Here is a 22,080-nt window from a genome sequence, read left to right as displayed (position 1 = left end):
ACAGCTTTCCCTGCTGACTTGCATGTCTCTGCAGGGGGCCTGATCATGGGCACAGGCATCGAGTCGTCATCCCACAAGTACGGTCTCTTCCAACACATCTGCACCGCCTATGAGCTGATCTTGGCAGATGGCAGCTTTGTGCGCTGCACGCCGGTAAGTTCAGAGATGGGGGGGACTGTGGAGTCTGGGAGGTGGCTGTCCTTTTCGTGCTTCGTTTTAAATACATCCATTGGGCTGTACACCCCCTTAAATGCATTTAGGCCCTGTTAACGATGCTTCATGCGTGTTATTTTCTCCAGCAAAGTGTGAGGTGAATACTCTGGTTACCATGAGTCAGATAGGAAACTCAAGCACAGAGAGGCTAATGACCTGCCCAAGGTCACACAGAACGTAAATCCTACACAGCTAGAACTTAAACCTGGGTCATTGGGTTCAAGGTGGGTACATCAGAGCCACCAGAGCTTTGGCCTCACAGAAGAGAGCCCAGGGAAAGATGACCAGCTCAGGAATTCGGATCTGGGATAAATAAACTGCAGTCACCCAAGAAATATGTCACATTGGTCCAGTGCATCTTCTTATGCACGCACCTGAGGAGAGGAAGGAGACAAAGGCTTCTCTGAGGCCAGGTTCCTCCTTTGACAGCTGTATGAGCTGAAGGGGGAAGGTGCTGTGTCGGTTCCTGCCGTGGAGCCAGGGGTGCAATTTTGGGAGTTTGTGCCGCTATGATCTGGACAGTGAGATGAGCTAGTAGACCAGGGAAGGGATTGGTTGACAGAGTCCTGCTGTAGCAGAGGCTCCTGCTGCATGCCGCAGAGCTCCCTTGTCTGGTCCCCTGTCCCCATGCTCCCTGTCCTGCCTACCACCCAGGCAATGCAGGTTAGTAGAGCTGGCACACAACTGGCCTATTGGTAAACCAGCCCAAGGCTGGATTGTTTTTGGAAAAGGGCTCTTGGAGATGTAAAGAATCTAACTTAGAGTGGCCAATGGCCAAGGCAGTATCCGTGTGTGGGACAGTGGGATCAGATGTTCAGGGCTGAGCAGGGCTGTGGGAGAACACTGCTTTGGAGTTGGGAGATCCTGCCTGAGCCCGGCTGCTGCAGCTGTCGTTCCAGGGAACTCTGACTGGGGCGGGTCAGCTTGTAGAGCCACGTGCTCCTTACCTCTCAGAAGGCTCCCAAATAAGGCGAAGCGGACCAAGAAAGGCATTGTCGCTTCTAGTGCCAGCTCAGGAGGGGGCATTTTCACATTTTCATGCCTCTTGGCTGTCCCAACTCTAGTAGGAATCTAGCTCATTTAGCTTGCACTGGTGCCCCTGCTTGCCCCTTCGTCCTCCCTCTGGGGTCTTTGGTCATGGCCTTCCCAGGCAGCATGTGGTTCAGAGGCTAGGCCTCAGTAGTAGGTGTTGGATGCTGTTTATCTGAGCATCCCTGATACAGGGACCAGTAGGAGGTTAAATATGAAGTAGAAACTGCAGAGGGAAAATTGAGTACCGATTATAATATACATTATAATGTGCATTGCTCAAGATAGCAATGGCAGGAATCTGGCCTGGGCGCTATGTCCTTGACCATGTCTAGAGGTCAGGCTCTCATCACATGCCAATTCTTCCTCACAGTCTGAAAACTCAGACCTTTTCTATGCTGTACCCTGGTCCTGTGGGACCCTGGGTTTCCTGGTGGCTGCCGAGATCCGTATCATCCCTGCCAAGAAGTACGTCAAGCTGCGATTTGAGCCAGTTCGGGGCCTGGAGGCTATCTGTGAAAAGTTCACCCATGAGTCCCAGCGATTGGAGAACCACTTTGTGGAAGGGTTGCTGTACTCCCTAGATGAGGCTGTCATCATGACAGGGGTCATGACGGATGACGTAGAACCCAGCAAGGTAAGTCAGGGGATAAAGATGGGCTGGGGCTGGACCTATTCTAGACTGCCTCTTGTGGCAGCCCACCAGGCTTCAAGGAACAGGCTCCTTCAGAGCTGTGTTAGGGACCACAAGAGTCCTGTGTCTTACACTCCTGCCACCTGCCTCTCATGTGCTCCCCGAGTGTGGTAGACAAAACCTAATGTCTAATGACAGCCTGTGTCATCGATGAGGAAACTGATGCTCCGAGGGCTAATTTAAATTTCCAGAGGATGGCAGGGGCCAGATTAAGCAATTACCTTGAAACTTCCTCCAAACCAAATGGGCACACCCTCAGCTTTCACCATACAATGTTTAATATTTTATTAATGTATTTTAATTATATGTGGCAAGTGTGTGATGTTTTAATCTGTATTTATTTTTCAGTCATGGTTACATACTAGCTCAGGCTGTCTTAGAACTCACTGAGTAACCCAGATTAACCTCCAACTAATAGCCATCTTCTTGCCTCAGTCTCTTGAGTATAAGTTCTGGAATTACAACTGTGAGTCAACTATGTAATATACTTGTCATTTCTGCTTCTGATTTTGTTTTGTTTGTTTGTTTGTTTGTTTGTTTTGGTTTTTTGTCTGTTTATTTTCAGACAGGGTCTTACTGTGCAGCCCTGGCTAGTCTGGAACTCACTGTGTAGACTAGACTGGTCTCAAACTCAGAGATCTGCCTGCCTCTGCCTCCCAAGTATGGATTAATGGTGTGTGCCACCACGCCTGGCAACCAAGTAATTTTGTTTTTTTCAAGATAGGGTTCCTCTTCATAGCTTTTGGAGCCTGGCCTGGAACTTGCTCTGTAGACTAGACTGGCCTCAAACTCACAGAGATCTGCCTGCCTCTGCCTCCCAGCTTCTGGGATTAAAGGCGTGCGCCACCACTGCCCAGCATGACCAAGTAATTTCTAATAGTAGAGTTTTTTTCTCCACTCAGAAAGGATTTGTGCTCATTGTAAGAGACCTAGAAGTAGGAACAAGTAAAAGACCCCATGTACACACTTGACCCAAAGTTAGCTGTTCCTCATTTATCCCCCCCCCACCCACTTAATGCATGCATAAAACCTTTTTCAAGTTTTTAAATGATAAACTAGTATGGCAATGTTGAACATGTAAGAAAGTTAAGGTGCATTTCTTTACACATGCATGCGCGCGCGCGCGCGCACACGCACACACACACACACACACACACACACACACGGTAACCACTTCCACAGTGCATTCCACATGAATTTCTCAGTGTATGTGGTTGGATGTGTCCTGATTTTATCCTGTTCCTCACCACTTGGTTAAATGTAAGTCCTTGACCTGATTTAAGACTCTCTTCTTGTCCTTTTGTACCAGCATTTTTATGAATGAAATAGAATCATAGAATCCTGAGCCCAGGTGTAAGCACCCTAAATACGGGTGAGTAAAACCGCACAGCCCTCAATGGATTGGTCGTGTTCATGCCCGCCTCCAGCAGCAGGTGGCTGAAGGCCTTTTCCCCTACGTTCTTGCCAACTGTAGTGAGAGTATCACACTTTGATTTTTGCCAATCTGATAAGGTTAAAAATAGTTCCTCTTTCTTTTGTAGCTCTCTTGTTACTTCACGGTTGAACACATCTTTGCTGAGTTTTCTAGTTTGTCTACCTTTATCTATGATCACCTCTTCAAATTTGTCTTGTCCAGTGGGTAAATGTCCTGTGCTCCGATGCCTCCATTGATTTAATGTCTGCACAACAGTGCATTGATCAAATACCCTGTCTGTTGCTTATAAAAAAAAAAAAAATACTGTCCACAGTTGGAAATTTTAAGTTGCTTCCAGTTTTGTTTTTTAATTTAATTAGTGGAGCAGTAAGAACTTGAAGAATATCTTAAAGTAGAATTATTATACCAAAGTATAAGCATCTCTTAAGGCTCTTGATCTATACCTGCAAACTTAAAATGTTTTAAAATTGGAGGGGCCCTCGGGCCTGAAGAGATGGATCAGCAGTTAAGGGCACTGCCTGCTCTTCCAAAGGTCCTGAGTTCAATTCCCAGCAACCACATGGTAGCTCACAACCATCTGTAGTAAGATCTGGTGCCCTTTTCTGGTTTGCAGGCATACATACAGGCAGAACACTATGTACATAATAAATAAATATTTTAAAAATAATAAAATAAAATTGGGGGCCTCAAGATGGCTCAGTGGATATGGGTACTTCCCACCAAGGCTGAGTTTGATACCTGAGACCTACATGGCAGAGGGAAAGAGTTAACTCCCATAAGTTGTCCTCTGTTACACACACACACACACACACACAAAATAAATTTTGTTTTTGTTTTGTTTAATTGGAAAGGGGGGTTTCCAATTAAACACTGGGTTTAGCCCAGTGGTAGAGTGCTTACCTACTGTATATGAGACTCAGGTCTCGGTAAACTACAATAATTGAAAAGGACTCACAAATCATGTAGAACAATCCCCTCTGCATATTAGGAAATGAGGCCCAGGGAGGGACAGAGACTCCTGGAGATGCCCAGTAAGCATAGCAGATTTACATTCTGGTCTCTGGCTCTGAGTTCATGTGGGTCCCTGAGTCCCAGCTTCTAGAGTTTAACAGCAAGCCATTGATTCCTGGTGGGACACATGTCTGGAGGGAGGTAGCCATGGAGCCAAAGTGTTCTGGCTCTCCCTGGCCTTGAGCCTAGTCATTGTGAGCACCCCACCCCTAATCGCCTGTCCAGAGGTGTTCCAGCTTGTCCCGGGCAACTCCTTAGAGGTGTCCACAGCATAAAGCTGAGGGGAGGGGCCAAGGGGAGAGAGAAGCCACCTGCCGTACAAAAATAACTTTACCATTGTCTGATGGATTAGATGCCATCAAAGTGATGACCACTAAAAAAGGATTTGTTCAACTTTTAACATGTTTGGACACCTGACCCGATCCCTGTGTTTCCTGAGGAGGGAACGAAGGCCCCAAGACCTTTCCAAGAGCTACTCCAGGCCAAGTGGCAGAAAAGCACAGGGGCCAGAGATTCTTGGCTTTTGCCATAACAAGCAAGACTGGGACACGAATTGTTAGCTGAGCTAGGACAAGAGAGTAGTAGATGCTGTTTAATGAGCCAAGCATCCCAGTTTAGAAGCCAGCCAGTCACTCTTATGGGTCCTCTGGTGGCACCAACCAGGGTGAGGCTCCTTGTGAGGGTGTAACCCACTTTGCAGCCAGGTGAGAGTGGCTCTCTCAGGATATGTTAAAGCTGAAATGAGCTTCTACAGCCTCCTGGCCTTCCCAGCTGCTGTGTGTCCTGAGTGGTGATTAGGTTGGCTTTTTATCATTTCGGGACTTCTCTAGTGCAGTGGTTCCCTAAGACCTTGGACCTAGGCACCCCAAGTTTCGACTTAATTACACAGTGGATGCCACTGCCAGGCAAGTGGCCAGGCCTCAGCTGCCTTAGATCAAATTGCTCCGTCTGCTGCTGAGTTTCGGTCCCCTTCTGTTACCAAGCAGAGGCCTCACTATCCACAAGGAAGCCAGCTTGGGCAAACAGGCTCTGTGCAGAACTCTCCAGCCCTCTGTGGCTCCCACGTTCCTCCCCACAGAGTGCCTGTCTCAGAGAAGGCTCCACAAGAGGGTGGTACCCAGAGAAGTGCCAGGTGCTGGCTGCAGAGGGGAGGCTGACAGCCAGTGGGAGGGTGAGGAACTGATGCTGAGGACCACTGCAGACCATGCCCATGCCAGGTGTGTCCTGTGTTATGCGTTTTGACCTACACAGCCAGTCCAGGTGGCAGTATCAATATCTTTTCATATAGAAAGTGAAACAAACAGGCTAAAGATCAACCTCATGGCTTGTACATGGGAAGAGAAAATTGGCACACAGTATGTACACAGTGTGGTATGGTCCTGGTTTTCATTTGTGGTTTTGTTTTGAGAAGTAAAGCCCTGAAATAAATGTATGTATGTATGTATGTGTGCATACATAGAGAGTTAGTTAGTTAGAAAATGTATATTTTCATTGTTAATTCACATATGCAGGAAACAGGGTTAGGGAGTAGCCTTCACCAATTCACACAGCTAAAGCATAGCCTCCCAGCCCTAGAAGGTACTACTCTCCACCCAAGAGAATCTGCCCAGAATTCATTTGAGAGGAGAGGGTGCTAGGGTCTGAGAAGCCCAGCACCCTCTATTGGAACCAGACAGATCAAGGCCTGGACCTCTGAGAGCTGTAAGACAACAGTTCAATGTGTCATTTAGGCATTGGAGGACACAGCCTGGAGCCAGAACATGTAGCCTGTGAGCATCCCTCCAGGAGAGGGAGACTCTGGGGAAAGTGCTGAACACAGAGGACTGGAGCCAAGTCTGGGAACAGCAAGAAAGTGTCATGGTTGGCTGGAGCTGGAGTTGTGGGTTGCATGAGGGTGATCCACACTGGCTCAGTGAGGGCAGCAGGAAGCTAACCTGTGCTGAGCCTTGAATTACCACTGACCCCGTGAGCACTGACTTGTGTTCAAATCAGGACACCGACTAAGATGGGCCACTAAATTTCCTAGACTTCCAGAGCCGGCTATGTGGCCCTGTGCACAGTGCTAAGGTCACTGAGCATCTGTCTGCTCTCTGCTGGAGAGTGAGTACCTGCTGTGCCCAAGGCTCCTGGCTCTGAACTCTCCAAGGCCACAATTGACATGTCAGAGCTTGGAAAAGGCCAAGGGTATTGAACAGTGGCCGGATCACTATTGCTCCCTGGTGGCTCCCTTGTGCGGTCTGACACTCTCTGATCACAATGCCCTCTTGTCATTTCAGCTGAATAGCATTGGCAGCTACTACAAGCCATGGTTCTTCAAGCATGTGGAGAACTACCTGAAGACAAACCGTGAGGGCCTTGAGTACATTCCCCTGAGGCACTACTACCACCGCCACACGCGTAGCATCTTCTGGGAGCTCCAGGTGAGGCTTGGCTCTCTCAGGGCCCTGGCTCCTCTGGGACAGCGGGCCATTCATATTGTGGCCACAGTTCTCTGTCCCTTTGCTGAAGGAATGGTCTTGTCCTTACAGTCCAGGCGAGCAGTTACTGTGTGTCGGGTTGGGCACAGCCACCGGCAGTGAGAAATTGGCTTTCAACACTGAGAGTGGGGCCATACTTTCGGGAAGACAGACCGGCTTTATCTTTCTGGATGCATTATCCTTGCTGAACAGGGATTCTAGCTCTTTGTGGGGAGAGAGAAGGAGGGGGAAAGGCTGTACAAGCAAAGGGAGGGGGAAGGGCTGTGCAAAGGGGTAAGAGGAGAGTCAAGTTCAGCCTTGAGGTGAGCGTAAGTCCACCATTGTATAAGGTGAAGTGAAGAAGTAGGAAAAGTCCCTAGGAGAAGGGCACATGAGGTGGGACCTGGACTTGAGGAGGACATGCCACACACACCCTCCAGGAGAGTCTCCGAGCAGAGGAATGGCCAGTGGTGAGCCAGGAGACTTGACTAGTGTCTGGCACATAGTTCAGGGAGCCCAGCACTACCTGATGCTGTGTAGCCTCCACATCTACAGGGTCCCAGTTGTTTTCTTTGTACCACAAGGAACCCTCATGCCCCCTGAGCAAGTAAACAGTTTTCACATTCTTTTGGGGACACACTCATCCATATACACAGGTAAGAAGTGGAATTGCTGGATTATGGTAATTCCGTCTGTAACTGGTGGAGGTTCTGCCAAAAATGTTTCCCACAATGGTTATACTGTTACTTCATTTGGCAGTGTTCCAATTTTCCCTTGTGGCCAGTACTTATTTTCTGATTTAAGCTATTATTGTTATAGTCGTCCTCAGATGGGCAGTGGTATCACTGTGGTGTTTGCTTGTAGTTCCTTATTGATTTTTTTGGTTTCTCAAGATGGGGTTTCTCTGTGTGTAGCCTTGGCTGTCCTTGAGCATTGTGTCAAGTGCTTGTGGGACATTGTGGGGTCTTTTTTTTTTTTTAATTTTTAGTCCATTCATTCATCCATTCATTGTGTGTGTGTGTGTGTGTGTGTGTGTGTGTGTGTGTGTGTAAAACACATGTGCCATGATGTACATGTGGAGGTCAGGGGACAGCTTCCAATAATCAGTTCTCTCCCTCCACCTTGTGGGTCCCAGGTGTCAAACTCAGATCATCAGGATTGGCGTCGAGTGCCTTTGTCCACTGAGCCGTCTCATTAGCCTTTGTCCATTTTTCCCTGGGCTGTTTGTGTTTGTTGTTGAGATGTATGTGTTCTTCACACACTCTGGATGCTAAACCATTATCAGACACACGATTTGCAAATATTTCTCCCGTCCTGCACATTGCTTTTCCCAATTTTGGCAGTGTCTGTTGATGGACATGATTTTCATGGCAATGAAGTCCAACTTATCTATCTTGTTCATTGTCATATTTAAGAATTTATTAACAAATGCCAGACCAGGAAGACCCTTGTTCTCCACCTCCCAATCCATGCTGCCTCCAGGAGCTTCAAGGATATGGCTCCTTCGTTTAGGTTGAACATTTTGCACCTCATGTGTAAGGCACGAGTCAATTGCAGTCTCTTGCACCTCACTGTCCTGTTGTCCCTGCAGGCTACATGTGTCTGAAACACAGCAAGCTTGCTGAGCTAGAGCCAGGGTGCAGAATGAGGTCACACAACAGCCACAGGCTGGACTGGGTCACATGGCTCCTTGTAGGTCAAGTGAGAACTTAATGCTTTATTCTGGGTGTGAGAGGAAGCCAGTGGGAGCTTTGAGCAGTAAAGTGGTGTGTCCTACTTTTTTATTTTTAATCTTAAAGAATATCTTTGGTAGCTGGAAGGAGAGTGGGAGGGGTAGGTTGGGGGCTAAGTGATCATGGGAAAAGAGATGAAACATTACTGTTGTCTGGGAGGCAGCAGAGGAGAAAAGCAGCATGAGGAACTGTGACAGTTGAGCCAACCTACAGGATTTCCAGACAGATTGGCATGAGTTCAAGGTTGGAGACGCCACAGCTAGGTGAAGGAGGCCCCCTAACTACCACCAGGAAGTGGGGGAGGAGAGTATGGCAAGCGACACTGGAAATTCTGCCTGGAGCATATCTATTGAAGGTACTTCTTGAGCACACAGGTAGAGTCTTGAGTTCGTCCCCAGTCACCTATGAGTGTGAGGACCAGAATGTCTCAGCAAGGTTATGGCCACTTGTGTAAATATAGGCATTGGTGACAGGGAAATGCTTTTGAGTTTGGAGGTTTTTGTTTGAGTTTGGTTGTTTTGTTTTTTTTTGAGATAAGGTCTCACGTAGCCCATGCTGGTCTTTGTGTCTCTGAGAATAGCCTCGAACTTCTCTTCCTGCCTCCACCGCCCCCCACACCAAATGCAGGGCTTATGGGCCTGTTCCACAATACCTGGCCTTTTGTTTTTTGAGAAATGATATTTAAAGCCACAATACTAGGAACATGAAGATGCCCAGCTCTGGGTCGCCTACAGCCCCTGGGAGAAGAACCAGCAGAAGAGAAGGTGCCTTAGCCAGAACCTGGGGGACCTCCAGGAAAGTGTCAGGTGCTAAGTGAGACGCAGGGATAGAGTCAGCTTTGAATAGCAGATAACCCCTGGAAGACTGAGTTTGAAAGAATGGGATTGTGAAAACCAATTTCAGAGGTTACTTAAAGGCACAAAATTGGGACACACACACACACACACACACACACACACACACACACACACACACACACACACGCACACAGAAACTTCAGGGATGTTAGGACTAAGAGAAAGAATATTGTTTCTCTGTTTTTAGAAGGAGAGGTGATGTCATGGTTATGTATCCTGGGGCTGATAGGGAGAGTGACAGTATAGGGTGGAGATATTTATACACTGGGATGGCTTCTTGACTCAGCTGAGAAAGTGGCCTCATGGTGGTAACATGTGTAGGAGGGAACAGTCACTTGAAGTTGGGGACAGTTGGGAGGTGGGAAGTTGAGCAATTCCCTTCTGGTTGTCTGTAATTTCTCAATGAAATCAGAAGTAGGAATTTCAGCTGGGGCGTGGTGACAGCTTGAGAGGGGGATATGTGAATTGTCCCTTACAGAATAGGAAGTTCATTGACTGGGACGGCCAGGGGATTCAGCTTCCTGAGACTGGGGACCATGAACTCACAGCAAGGCCAGCATGTGGCTGTGGGTTTTTACACTGTGACAGTGGGTGCCAGGTTGGTAGAGTGGGCCACCTCTAGGGGAGGTTGAACAGAAGGAACTGTGGAATAGATGGATGTAAACACTGATCGTCTGAGGGCTCGGGGAGCATTCTTAAAGGACCAACTAGATGATACTTACACTCCAGCAACTGAGTTCTGCTGCAACAGAGCACCGCAGTGATCCATTCCACAGTGAGTGAGTGAGTGAGTGAGTGAGTGAGTGAGTTATGGATGGCTCTGAGAAAAGATGCACTGGAACTGTTTGGCTCAGAGATTAGATCGCCATGGTGATAATGTTGTCAGCAGTTCTGAGATACGACGTGAGAGCAGTAGATGAGCTCAGCGAAAGATAAGACTGCTGGAAGATAAAGGCAAATGGGCGGGGGAGCTGGGGTACCAGAGTGTGGGTAGATCATATTTTGGGGTATTAAAACCACCAAATAGGAGTGCAAATGAAGGTGACGGTGGTCCCAGACTCGGTGAAGTACATTGAGCTGCAATGTACAAGGGTGAATGAGAACCCAGGAGGGAGTCTGTGAGGGTGAGGGGGACGCAGTGATGAGAACCATGAATGTGGGTGAGTGCAGTAATCCAGGCCTCATTGAGGGGTGCCGTGAAAGTGGGGTGAGGGGGTCGCAGTGAGGCATCCATGATTGTGAGGGGGTGGGTGATGGATGGAGGAAGCCCTTACTCAAGGCCACACAGGCTGCTTGAGCTGCCTGTCAGCAGAGCAATTGGCTTCCCCCGTGCAGTGTGTCTTTTCCTGTCATGGTTTCCAGCCACTCCCACCATGTCCCAAGTGTTAGCACCTTGTGTCATTTAGTCAACCCCACCCCAGCCAAGGAGTCCCATCTCCTAAGGAGGTAGATAGATTTTTAACTGCTTCACAGTCTGTGCTCAAAATGAAGTTTGTCATGTTGTGTGGCTGAGGAAACACTGTCCTAAGTTGCCTTCATTCACAGGCAGGAACTGGAAGAACAGGTGTTTTAAGCCCGTGTTTGCTTACCTGCAGTTTATATACTCTTGGGACTTAGAAATTCAAGGCGATAGGGAAACAGGACTGGGCAACCGCAAAAGCCCAGCTGTGCATTACAGGAAGGCAGAAATGGCCTTCAGAATGCTGTTCCCTTTGAGGTCAATGGACTTTATCCACACCTCTGCCCCTAGACCAGGCTCTTTCCTCGACTCCTGGCCTGTGTGAGGCAACTCCCTTCTGCCAAAGGTGGTTTCTGAGGTGGAATCCAGTTTGTGAGTCCCTGGGGAAGTGGGTGGAACACCCGGCTAGGCGGAGTTACAGAAGTTTCAGAAGCTGAGACCTTCCTGATAAGAAACACGTAGGCTTTCCCACCAATACACCTTCCTTCCCATTGGCTGCCTTCACTCCACCTTCATCCCTGTAGGAAAAAAAAGTCTTTGAAAGAACAACCTGGTCAACCTACATTCTGGGCGATGAGTCAGTCCACCCCTCACTGGGTCTAGCCTGGCTGGTTCAAGCACTTCCTTCCCCTTCTCCCTCCTTCCTCCCCCACTAAGCAGCACCAAGTTCAGGGCCAGCTAGGTAACCTGTGGAGCCTGGTGCACAAGGCAAATCTAGAGTACCCTTAAAAGTACTAAAATATAGAGCCTTTTCCTTTTGTCCTGTCATAAATATTTGCATAATAAGTAAAAGAATCATTCTGAGTTATTAGCATGGGATTTTACCATTCATCTTTTAAGTATAAGAGCACTTGCTGGGGCCCAGTGATCGGGGCTGGGACTGGGGCTCAGTGCTTGCCTAGCACACCTGAGGCTGTAAATTCAATCCCTACCACAATGGGGTTGGGAGCATGGGGGACCCACTGTGTTGACAATACTTTGATCTAGAAAGATAGTTCTGTGGTAAAGCATTTGCTGTTCAAGAGTAGGGACCTGGCTTTGAATCCCCAGAACCCACTTAAAGCTAGGCATGATGGCCCACATCTATAAAACAGAGCTGCTAATGGGTGATGGAGCAGGAGGATTTCTAGAAGCTTTTAAGACAGCTAGCCTGGCACACAGGATAGCACACAACCAAAGAGACTTAACTCAGACAAGGTGGAAGGCAAGGGCAACACCCAGAGTTGTCATGTGACCTCCACAGGCATGCATATTTGCATGCATACATACATACATACATACATAAATATATAAGACTATTTTACTTTCGGTACATGGACATTCTATTTTGACCTTGGTCTTTATGTTAAGTAAGAGAGGCCTGAGAACCTAGGGCAGGACTATGTCATCCTTCCGTTGGGGTGGCCATTTTCATAGCAGTTGTTAGCCAGTGTCTGAGGAGTGGTTAAAACATGAACAAGAATGGAACTACTGGGACCTTTGGTCATCCCTAGGGTCCTGCAGCCAGTTACCGGAGTAGAGGTAGCCAGTAGCAGGCCAGTTGCAGGCAACAGTCAAGGTGACAGGAGCCTGAGGACGAAGCATCTTGAGGGAGGTTGCTGGAAGCCAGGGCTATGGGACCCCAGGTAACTAAGGGGTCAGAGGATGGATTGTAAGAGGGTGACAGAGGCAGGGAAGAGTGATGTTTAAACATTAGCTTTCTGAAGCTGACAGTTTTGGCTCATACAAACCAGCGGCCCTGAAAATGGTGACATAGTCTGCCTGAGAGCTAGAAACAGGCATCTCACTGTGTCTCACTGATCGCCTGTCAGGGAAACTGCAGAGATCTGGAAGTGTGGGAACACATTGCTGGCGAGCATGCGAAGAGCCGTGTTCACCTCTAGTTTCAGAATACAAGATGGTGCAAGTAGGATCCCTTAAAGATACCCACAGCTTTTTGATCTAGAGTTGTCCGTGTCCAGTAACCTAACAGCAAATGTGTGTATTGATGGGCAAATACATATGCAAAGGAGCTTCACTGATAATCTTTGAGTGATCTAAATGCCTGTCCACATAGACCTGCTTAAATAAATGGCTCTACATCTGGGCAACAGAGTCAAGTGCCACACACAGTCTGTGGGAAGGGCTGAAGAGGTCTGTTGGGGGAATATTGAGTCTCTCCAGGTACTCTCCTGTCCTCCTATTCAGACAGAGGTCATAGACACACACAGATGAGCAGATGTGGCCTCAGTGGCTGACTCTGTGGCCTCACTCAGGCTGTGTGGATCTCATAGACTGGACAGCAGATAAGCATCCTCGTAGGAGAGCTCTGACTCCAGGGATGTGTGAGTGTGATACTGGGCCTTCAGCAGTTGGCATGTATTACTGCTTTGGGTTCCTATTCCAGGGGACCTTTGGGAGCTGTCTCTGACTCTCTGTCCCAGTTCTGTCCTCTTCCCACCACTCCCAAGAGAGTGAGCATCTCAGGACAGGAACTGTGTCTGGAATGTCTTGTCTCTGACAGCCACCTTGGCCTCAGTGGTACTCTGCACACTGGTGACTTAGGAAGGCGGCAAGGCCTAGCGCTAGGAGGACTATTGTGAGCTAGGGAGTCCTCTGCATGGCTAAGTGAAGGGCGTGGTGAGGAAGCAGCAGCACCCGGGGCATGAGAGGAAAGTCAGCATCTACCCATCAGGGTTTCCAGGGAGACCAAGAGAAACAAGTGAATGAATGGTTGGCTGTGTGAAAGCCAACAGACTCCTTGTGGAGCTAGACTCCACCCACCTGGTGAGAGCTGTCCTTGCTACATGACCTTAGAAATATTGCTCAAGCTCTCTAGGCATCCCTTTTCTCACTGGACAGCATTCATTTAGCAAATGCTTATAGGATGCCAACCACTCTGACCTTAATAGTGAGAACAGGAATGGTAGCCATGGTATCATTGTGTTCCTGGCACCAGTCACAATATCTCTATTTGCCTTACATGTCACTTTTCACAGATAAGGAAGCTGAGCTCGGAGAAGTTATATAACTAGCTCAAGGCCACCATAGTTGGTAAATGTGTGAGATGAGGCTCAAACCCAGATCCACCTGGCAAAAGTCCCCTCCACCTTTCACTAGGGGCTCGCACCCTGGAGTACTTGTCCTGAGTGGATAGAGGATCTGACCATGGCTCCTTCTTCCCATCCCACTCTGTCTTTTAGGATATCATCCCTTTTGGCAACAACCCCATCTTCCGCTACCTCTTTGGCTGGATGGTGCCCCCCAAGATCTCACTCCTGAAGCTGACTCAGGGCGAGACTCTCCGCAAGCTGTACGAGCAGCACCATGTGGTGCAGGACATGCTAGTGCCCATGAAATGCCTGCCCCAGGCCCTGCACACTTTCCAAAATGACATCCACGTAAGCAGGGTAGCCAGGCGGGCATGGGCCCATGGGACCCACACCTTCTCCCTTGAGCTATGTCCCCACCCTTGTGTATCTGCCCTCTGGGTCTCAGTTTCTCCGACTATAAAATGAGGCTCTTGGCCCACTCAGCCAGGGCAGCAAAGAAAAGGGGCCATGGTGCCTGATGGGCTGCTTAGAGTGGCCCCGTGAGGTAGAATGGGAGGACCTGGCAGGGCTGGAGGGGAAGCTGCAGCTGGGAGCCTCTAGTGAGGGCTGCAAACTCAAAGTCTCCTTTTTATGGGATGTGGGTGGGACAGGCCTCTGCCTGCTGCCTGCTGGGAAAGGGCAGACCAACCTACTTCCCTGGCCCCTCAGGTCTACCCCATCTGGCTGTGCCCATTCATCCTGCCCAGCCAACCAGGACTGGTGCACCCCAAGGGAGATGAGGCTGAGCTCTATGTGGACATCGGGGCGTATGGAGAGCCACGTGTGAAGCACTTCGAGGCCAGGTCCTGCATGAGGCAGCTGGAGAAGTTCGTGCGGAGTGTGCACGGGTGAGTGGCCTGGGTTTTGGGGACACAGGGACCCTCTCACCCACCTTGTCCATCCTCACCCCCTCACCCCTTCCCTCCCATGCAGGTTCCAGATGTTATATGCTGATTGCTATATGAACCGCGAGGAGTTCTGGGAGATGTTTGATGGCTCCTTGTACCACAAGCTGCGCAAGCAGCTCGGCTGCCAGGACGCCTTCCCTGAGGTGTATGACAAGATCTGCAAGGCAGCGAGGCACTGAGCGGGGCACCTGGGGAGCCAGATGCATGGGAATGGACTTGCTCTCCCTCGCTCCAGCTTCTCTGCTTTCCCAGATTTCAGAAAGAAACCCCTCCAGAAATTCCCGAGGCAGCCTGATGGCCTCCAGGGCAGCTCAGGCAAGTGGAAGCACATGGGATTTGGAGTCGGACAGTCCTAAGTCCCAGTCCCAGATTAGTCACTCATTAGCCGTGCAACTCTGACTCTGGGCTAGTCACTTGGCCCCTCTGTGCCCGTGTTCATCTGTGGAAGGAGGTAATACCTACCTGTGGGATGTCATCTCCATAAAAGGCCGGTTGTGTGGGAGGAGCTCCCCGAGTGGAAGCCACTACCACTGCTTCCCATTCAACCTCACACCTGACTCATGCTTTGGATTCAGCACTGAGTCCAGGAAGACACCTCACATGTCACCTGTGCACAGGTTTGGCTGGCATGATGAAGGCGGTGCCTTGAAGTTGCACCTGCATTGCCTGCATCAGCCACAAGAGCCCTTCATGGGGGCAAAGGAGGTTCCTCCTTCCCCTGGACCTCTGCGGGGACCACATGACGGGCAGGCAGGCCCAGGATGTGCTGTGCCAAAGCCAGGTCCAGTCCAAAGTTCTCTCTGCCATCTTTGGGCCATCCTGCCCCTTCTTCCTGTGTGCTTAGGCCCGAGGGCTACCCCAGCCATCACTGAGCCCACTCAGGTCTGGAAAAGACATCTCAAGATGGGAAGCCTGGCCTTCCTGGGCTTTTCTTTCTTGACTCCCACCATCTGAACCTCCGCTAGAATCCCCTGAGTCACAACAGGGGCACATGCTCATGACTGTGTCACATAGGGGTGGTTCCCACGCTGAGTGAGAAAGGGGTATTCCGCCCTGTGCTACTGTGAGGACCCTCCCTGGGGTTGGAAGGAAAGCATCCAGGGTCACTCATTCCCCCCATTTTGTTCCCCCGCCCCCCAGCTCTAGTTAATTTCAGTGCCTTACAAATCCTAAGCTCAGAGAAAGTTAGCTCCATTTCCGTTCCAGAGGGAGGGGCCTCCAAGGTCCTTCTGCCTTGTTAGTGAAGCGTGGTTGGTTGTACAGCCCCACCTTCAGAACTGCCTGGCCCAGCTGAAAACCCAGAGTCCGAGGGGGAATCAAGTCCTGGAGGAGAAGCCAGAATTCAAGAGCTGAGCTGGTCACAGTCCCCACTAAGCTGCAGTTTTCTCATGTCACATTGAAATGTAAGAGCTCCTGAAGCCTTTCTGTGTTAGACAGTAGAAAGCCTAGTGTTAGAAGTTGGGGGAACATAAACGATCCAGGTGACAGTTAGGGACTGTCCATCATCTAAAGTCCTTCCTCCCACCACCAAGCCAGCTCCCATGTCATTTTCATCTGTCTGGCAGGTGCTGGAACCCTTAGAGTCATACTTTTAATTGAAGGATGCTCACCGATGCCGCTGAGGGCTTGACATGCTGCACAGTAACACTGTGATACAGTGAAGGCTGTTGCACTTGTAGCATTTGGAAGGCAGAGAAACCACCTCACCCATTTGGCCTCTGAAGGAAGTAGTCTCCACTTTGCTGCCTATACAGCATGAATCCTTGACATGGGCTATCCTGGTGGTCCGTGTGCATCCTTGTCCTCGCCGACTGATGACTCTGCTTGCTGCAGATGAATGGTCAATGCGAGCTAGGTTAGTTAGTGTGATAACTGACACACCATCATTCCACCAGTCAAGCCTCCATCCCAAAGCCACTGGGACTGTGGCAGTGACGCCAGAGTGTGTCACTCTAAATAACCAAAATCCAGCCCTCCACAGAAACTCCCCAGGACCTGGGAAGGGAAGGGATTTTGAATCACATTAGCCTCAGGTTAGTGTTTGGCTCCAATGTCTTGCCTGAAAAGTGGCCGTCTTCCACGCATGGTGAGCTGGGTCCCCACATTTCCACATAGCTAGTCCTGTCATCAGCCAGCCATGCAGTGGCTTGTTGCTGCAGGACAGTGCATGTGGAAAGTCAAAGCAAGCCTCTCCCCTCCATGGCTCTGGTTTCTTGGCTGCATGAAAGTTTTCTGGAAAATCAAGAGTTGTAGCCACTGTCTGGCTAGAAAGCTGAATTGGCTGTTACTGGAAGGGAGGAGAGGGGGATGGGGATGGGTGTGGCAGTGTGTTGTGTGTGTGTTTTATTTTTTTTTAATTTGGTCATGGGGACTAAGGAGAAGGCATGAATCCCCCTTATCAGGCTCTCGCAGCCTCAGGCACTGTGCCTACTCTCCAGAACACATGTCCCTGTGGCTGTAGGGCCACCACTTCTGTAAAAATAAAGTATGGCCTGGAAGCTAGTCTTTGTCATTTTTTGCTCAGAAGACCACAGTATGGAGTCAGACCAGGACTCAGCAGCAGGTAGTGCCACTCAGCTCTGATGTCCTGTCTGCACGCAAACACCTACAGACATGAGCTAAGAGAACACATGCAGGCAGGGGACGCAGCTAACAAATGTATCACTGTCGTTCCAATGAAGAAGTCGTGGCAAGAGTCCTAGACAGAGGATGCCAGGTTGGGTGGGCACTGTCCTCAGGTACCAGACATGTCAGCAGGAGGTCTGGCTGCTGTCCTGGCTTTGTCATTTGGTTGTGACCAACTAATTTTGACAAGCTAATTGCTCCTATATAGACTTCTCATCTAAAAACAGGAGGAAACCACTCCCTGTCCAGCAAAGCGGAATGCTACCCTCCCCAGCCTTCCTTGCAGCCAGCTGTATCCTCAAGAACAGAAGTCCATCAGGTCTGGCTATTCCCCCACAGTAGCTGGATGCAAATGCCAAAAGGGCAGGGGTCAGGAAGGCCTCAGCTGGAAAGAGGAGGGTCTCTGCATCACTGGGGAACTGCCCACCAGCTCCAGACTGTCACTGAAGCAAGTGATGAACTTTTGTTACCATTGAGCCCCGGTGGATGTGTGACAATTGTTTGCACAGTTTGGCTCACCCCAACTGCCTCCAGGGCTGTGAAGCTTAAATGTCCAGAGTCAGGAGAGTCAAGTTTTAACTCAATAAAGTTTTGCACCAATGTACATACAGTGGGCATTTTACTAGAACATGTGTGATGGGTGAACTTCATTCTGAAGCTCTCGTCAAGGAACCCGTTAGGAAATCCCTCCTCCAGTTTACAGGTTTTATTTTGAAGCTTTACTGTTCCTTCTGCTGGTCAGCTTTCCTTCACTGTGACAAAATGCCTGAGGTAATCCACAGATAAAGGTGAGTTGCATGGAGGCTGACAAGGTGCAAGTTGTCTAGTCACATCAGAGTCTCTCAGGAGCCTGCACCATCCCAGCAGCTAAGAAAGGCCTTGGCCTAGTCAGGGAGGCATTGTAGAACTTGGCTGAGGACGCCACTGGCAGTCGGAGAGTCACATTCTCTGTGGGGACACAGCACTCAAACCAGCTGAATCCTGCTCTGCCCATCACTCTGATCCAAGGAAGACTTTTTTTTAATTTCCTGTCTAGGCAGATACTATGTATGACAGCTGGGGTCAGAGCTCGCTAGTAAGTTGGACCAGGACTCTAGGTGGTCATTCTGGCCAGGGTTGCCTCTTCTCATGCCCCAGTTCTAGTTCTGGGCCTGAGGCCAAGAACCATACACTGGGACCTGGAAGAGGCAGCCAGAGAAGAAGCAAGGGACCTTATCATGCTGTCAAGTAGGCCACATGTTGGAGTGTGTCAGAGGAAGACATTCAGGCCAGCAGCTGTTCTCTGCTGACCTCCTGGAAGCCAAAAGTGGGAGACCTCATGTGCATGACCTTGGAACTCCTAGGAACCCCACAAATCAAATCTGACTCTTCTGAGGAAGGAGTATGAACAGTGTCAGGAGAGGGGACAGTGGCAGGCTGGGGCAATACAAAAGCCATTGTCATATCTGACACTTGGACCACTAGCTCAGTGGCATGGGTAGCCTAGTCACTCATTCCACCGTGGAACCTGGAAAGCTCTGAAAATCAAGCTTGCTTGTGGTGGTTGTGTAGTCAGAGGAACAGCAGAGAAAGAGAGAGAGAGAGAGCATGAGAGAAAGAGAGAGATGCTCATTCTAAGGTGTTGGCTCAGAAGGCTGTGGAGGCCCTAGATGTAGAGACCCAGGAGAGCTAGTGGTATGGCTTGTTTTGAAATCTGTCTTCAGGCCATGACTTGACCTTGACTGTCATAACATCAGATCATCTGTGGTTACCTGCGAGAGACCTTGTCAAGATCAAGCCTATTAGCATTCCCTTGAAGAAAGAGGCAGTTATCATCAGAACCTAACCTGTGATTCCAGGCACCACCCCACACGTCTCCTCCCAGCTTCCTGTGGGAAGAGGAATACTAAGATGGAAGGTTGACAGGGGAGTGTCAGTCAGTCAGCTTTTCAGAGTTCCCATGTTGGCATGGGACTTTTCTGTGATATTGCTGCCTTTAAGTCACTCTCCTCCTATTAAGTAACCCTGTACCTATGCTCCTGGTAGGAACCCTAATAAGCTTGAGTAGGATAGTTTGTTTGGTCTGTTGATGTTTTACCTGTAGCAAATTGGCGTTTCTTTGCATCTCTCCCGGAAGAGTGATAACAGTTTTGGTTGAAAGATAACAACAGCCTGATGGAAGAAACTAATGCTTCCATTCTAACACAAAGGTGGGAAAAGATGGTGGATGTCCCTGCTCCAGCCACTGGGCAAGAGGAGTGTCCTCACTCAGTCTACAACACTCAAGGCTTCTGCTGACTGGCCAAGACCCATCTACCCACATTAAATAAGACAGGATTGCCTTGTCTCTCTCAGAAATACCCTTGTAAATGACCAGGTAACGCTTACTCAAATGCCTAGGTACCACATGAAATTAACAGTCACGGGCACATAATCCCATTTTGTTCTGAGAGCCAACTGTCGAACATTAACTAACATATGGTGTATCAGACATCTTCAGCACACACCTGACTTCAAGGTCAGCAGGAGGTGGCCCCTCGCCCCTAGGTCCAGGACAGCCCCTCTTAAAGGTCTGATCTGCATCCTTGTAAGCCCCCAGCACTCTACACCCCATCTGTCCTCAGTTTGATTGAAACCCCTTTCTCCAGATGAGTCTGCAGGGGTCTAGGAAGAGAGTGGACCAATAAGGGCTGAACGACAGATAAGTGGAAGAGGAGGGACTCCCACAGCCAAGCTGGATACAGTCCCTTCAGAGTAAAGAACTACAGCAGGAGCCAGGCTTGCTCAGGCTTGGACAGTTACTAAGAAGTTCACAGTGATGAGGACCAAAGATCCAAACTCTGAATGAAAGGGGCCCAAGGCATGGCGGTGCATGCCGATGGTCCTGACTACTCTCAGGATACCAAAGAGGACTCTCACTCAAGCACATGGGTTTGAGGCCACCCTGAGCAACATAACAAGACTGTTTTGTCTTGGAACTGACGATATAGTTTAGTGGTAGTGAAACTTGGGGAGGAAAGATTTTATTTCATTCACACTTTCAGTTCATCATCTAAAGCAGCCAGGACAGGAACTCAAGCAGAGCAGGACTCTGCAGGCAGGAGCTGATGCAGAAACCATGGAAGAGTGAGTGCTGCTTACTGGCTTACTCAGCCTGATTTTTTCTTTTTAATGAGAGGTTCTCTCTTTCATCCCTAGTTGTCCAGAAACTCACTCTGTATACCAGACTGGCCTCAAACTCATAGAGATCCATCTGTCTCTACCACCCAAGCACTGTGATTAAAGGCATGTGCCACCACACCCGGATTCAGCCTGCTTTCTTATAGAACTCAGGACTACCAGGGTGGCACCACCCACAATGGGCTGGGCCCTCCCACATCGATCACTAATTATGAAAATGCCTACGCAATTGGCTACAGCCTGATCTTACGGAGGCATTTCCTCAGTTGAGGTTCCCTCTTCTCAGATGACTCTAGCACATGTCAAGTTGGAACAAGAACTAGAATAGGGAGAGTATTGGCTTTGCATGAACAAGGCCCTGGATTTCAGCCCCAGTGGTGCTGAGGACTCCCCAAGAAAGCACTGCAGGGTGTTCATAGTGATCAACTATCTCCCTCGGTTGGTAAGACAAACCCAGCTCTGTGTTTAGTAGAGAAAAGGTCCTGGACACCCTCCGTGAAGGTGCTCCAGTCTGAACATCAATTTCTGTGTCACACAGCCATACAAGTCATGCTCAGCCCTACCAAACTGAGCCCACTAGCTCATCACCAGGATTTGGACTAGGACTGCCTTCATGTGAGCATCATATCAGGGGTGGTCCACACTGTGGGGTCTGATAGCATGGATTGAAAGGGGCAATTTCTCCCGGCTCAGGACTTCCCACAACCTGGCAGAATTCCATACCCAGGCGATGCAAATTGCTGGACAATTAGAGAGATACTAGAACTTGATGCAACTTGAGTAAGATTTATGTGTCTGACATTCATTCAACTAGAATTGATGGCTACTCTATGTTTATGTGTCACTGGCTATGAAGCTCTTTGTTCCCAAAACAAATCATTTAGGAAAAGGTCAGCATATAATCAACATGGAGCTGTTTGGAGTTCAGTGGGCAAAGCCAGGATCCAGCCTGATGGTCACCTCCAAGCTGTCCTCTCTGTGTTGCTGGAGGCCTCAGAAGGGTCCAGGTTACATACCTCATCACTCAGCGTTTGCTCAAGGCCCTGTCCAGGTGGAAGGCAAAAGGCACAAGAAGCTTCCCACCAGCTTCACACCCAAAGGAACCTTTTACAAACAGACATAGGTGCAACTAATGCCAGGGAATAGAAGAGTGAGTGGCCTCCAACCTGAGGTGCCCAAACCAGGGTGTGAACTAGATGACCCACTGGGATGTCAGAAAAACTATCAATGCTCATCTTTGTATGTCCTTTCCTAGAAGCCAACCCCAACCCTGGGCTAAGGACCTGAGTGCCAGGTTCCTTTACCTTTATTAGGAGGTAAAGGAAACACCACGAGGAAAGTGGGGAGTAATGACGGTCACTAGTGAACGCTCAGTCAGCTTGCCCTGTGGGCAACTAGAGTCACCTATACCAGGAAAACAAAAGCCTGTG

The 22,080-nt window shown here is 49.3% G+C and overlaps 1 protein-coding gene across 1 annotated transcript in view; it reads left to right on the top strand.

Moving 5' to 3' along the window:
• The window catches only part of Dhcr24 (24-dehydrocholesterol reductase), a 31,258-nt gene extending 13,163 nt beyond the window's left edge, over positions 1 to 18,095 (top strand). The window contains exons 4-9 of the mRNA XM_027402346.2: positions 35 to 153; positions 1,616 to 1,879; positions 6,659 to 6,802; positions 14,070 to 14,267; positions 14,628 to 14,806; positions 14,892 to 18,095. Coding sequence (XP_027258147.1) covers positions 35 to 153; positions 1,616 to 1,879; positions 6,659 to 6,802; positions 14,070 to 14,267; positions 14,628 to 14,806; positions 14,892 to 15,045 — 1,058 coding nt within the window. The 3' untranslated portion in view covers positions 15,046 to 18,095. The remainder of the gene's footprint in view (positions 1 to 34; positions 154 to 1,615; positions 1,880 to 6,658; positions 6,803 to 14,069; positions 14,268 to 14,627; positions 14,807 to 14,891) is intronic.
• Positions 18,096 to 22,080: the final 3,985 nt, after the last annotated feature.

This window comes from Cricetulus griseus, chromosome 2 (genome assembly GCF_003668045.3).
Source record: "Cricetulus griseus strain 17A/GY chromosome 2, alternate assembly CriGri-PICRH-1.0, whole genome shotgun sequence".
NCBI classification, from domain to species: Eukaryota; Metazoa; Chordata; class Mammalia; order Rodentia; family Cricetidae; genus Cricetulus; species Cricetulus griseus.
Note: the sequence above shows the minus strand (reverse complement) of the source record. Positions and strands in the feature narration are given on the sequence as shown.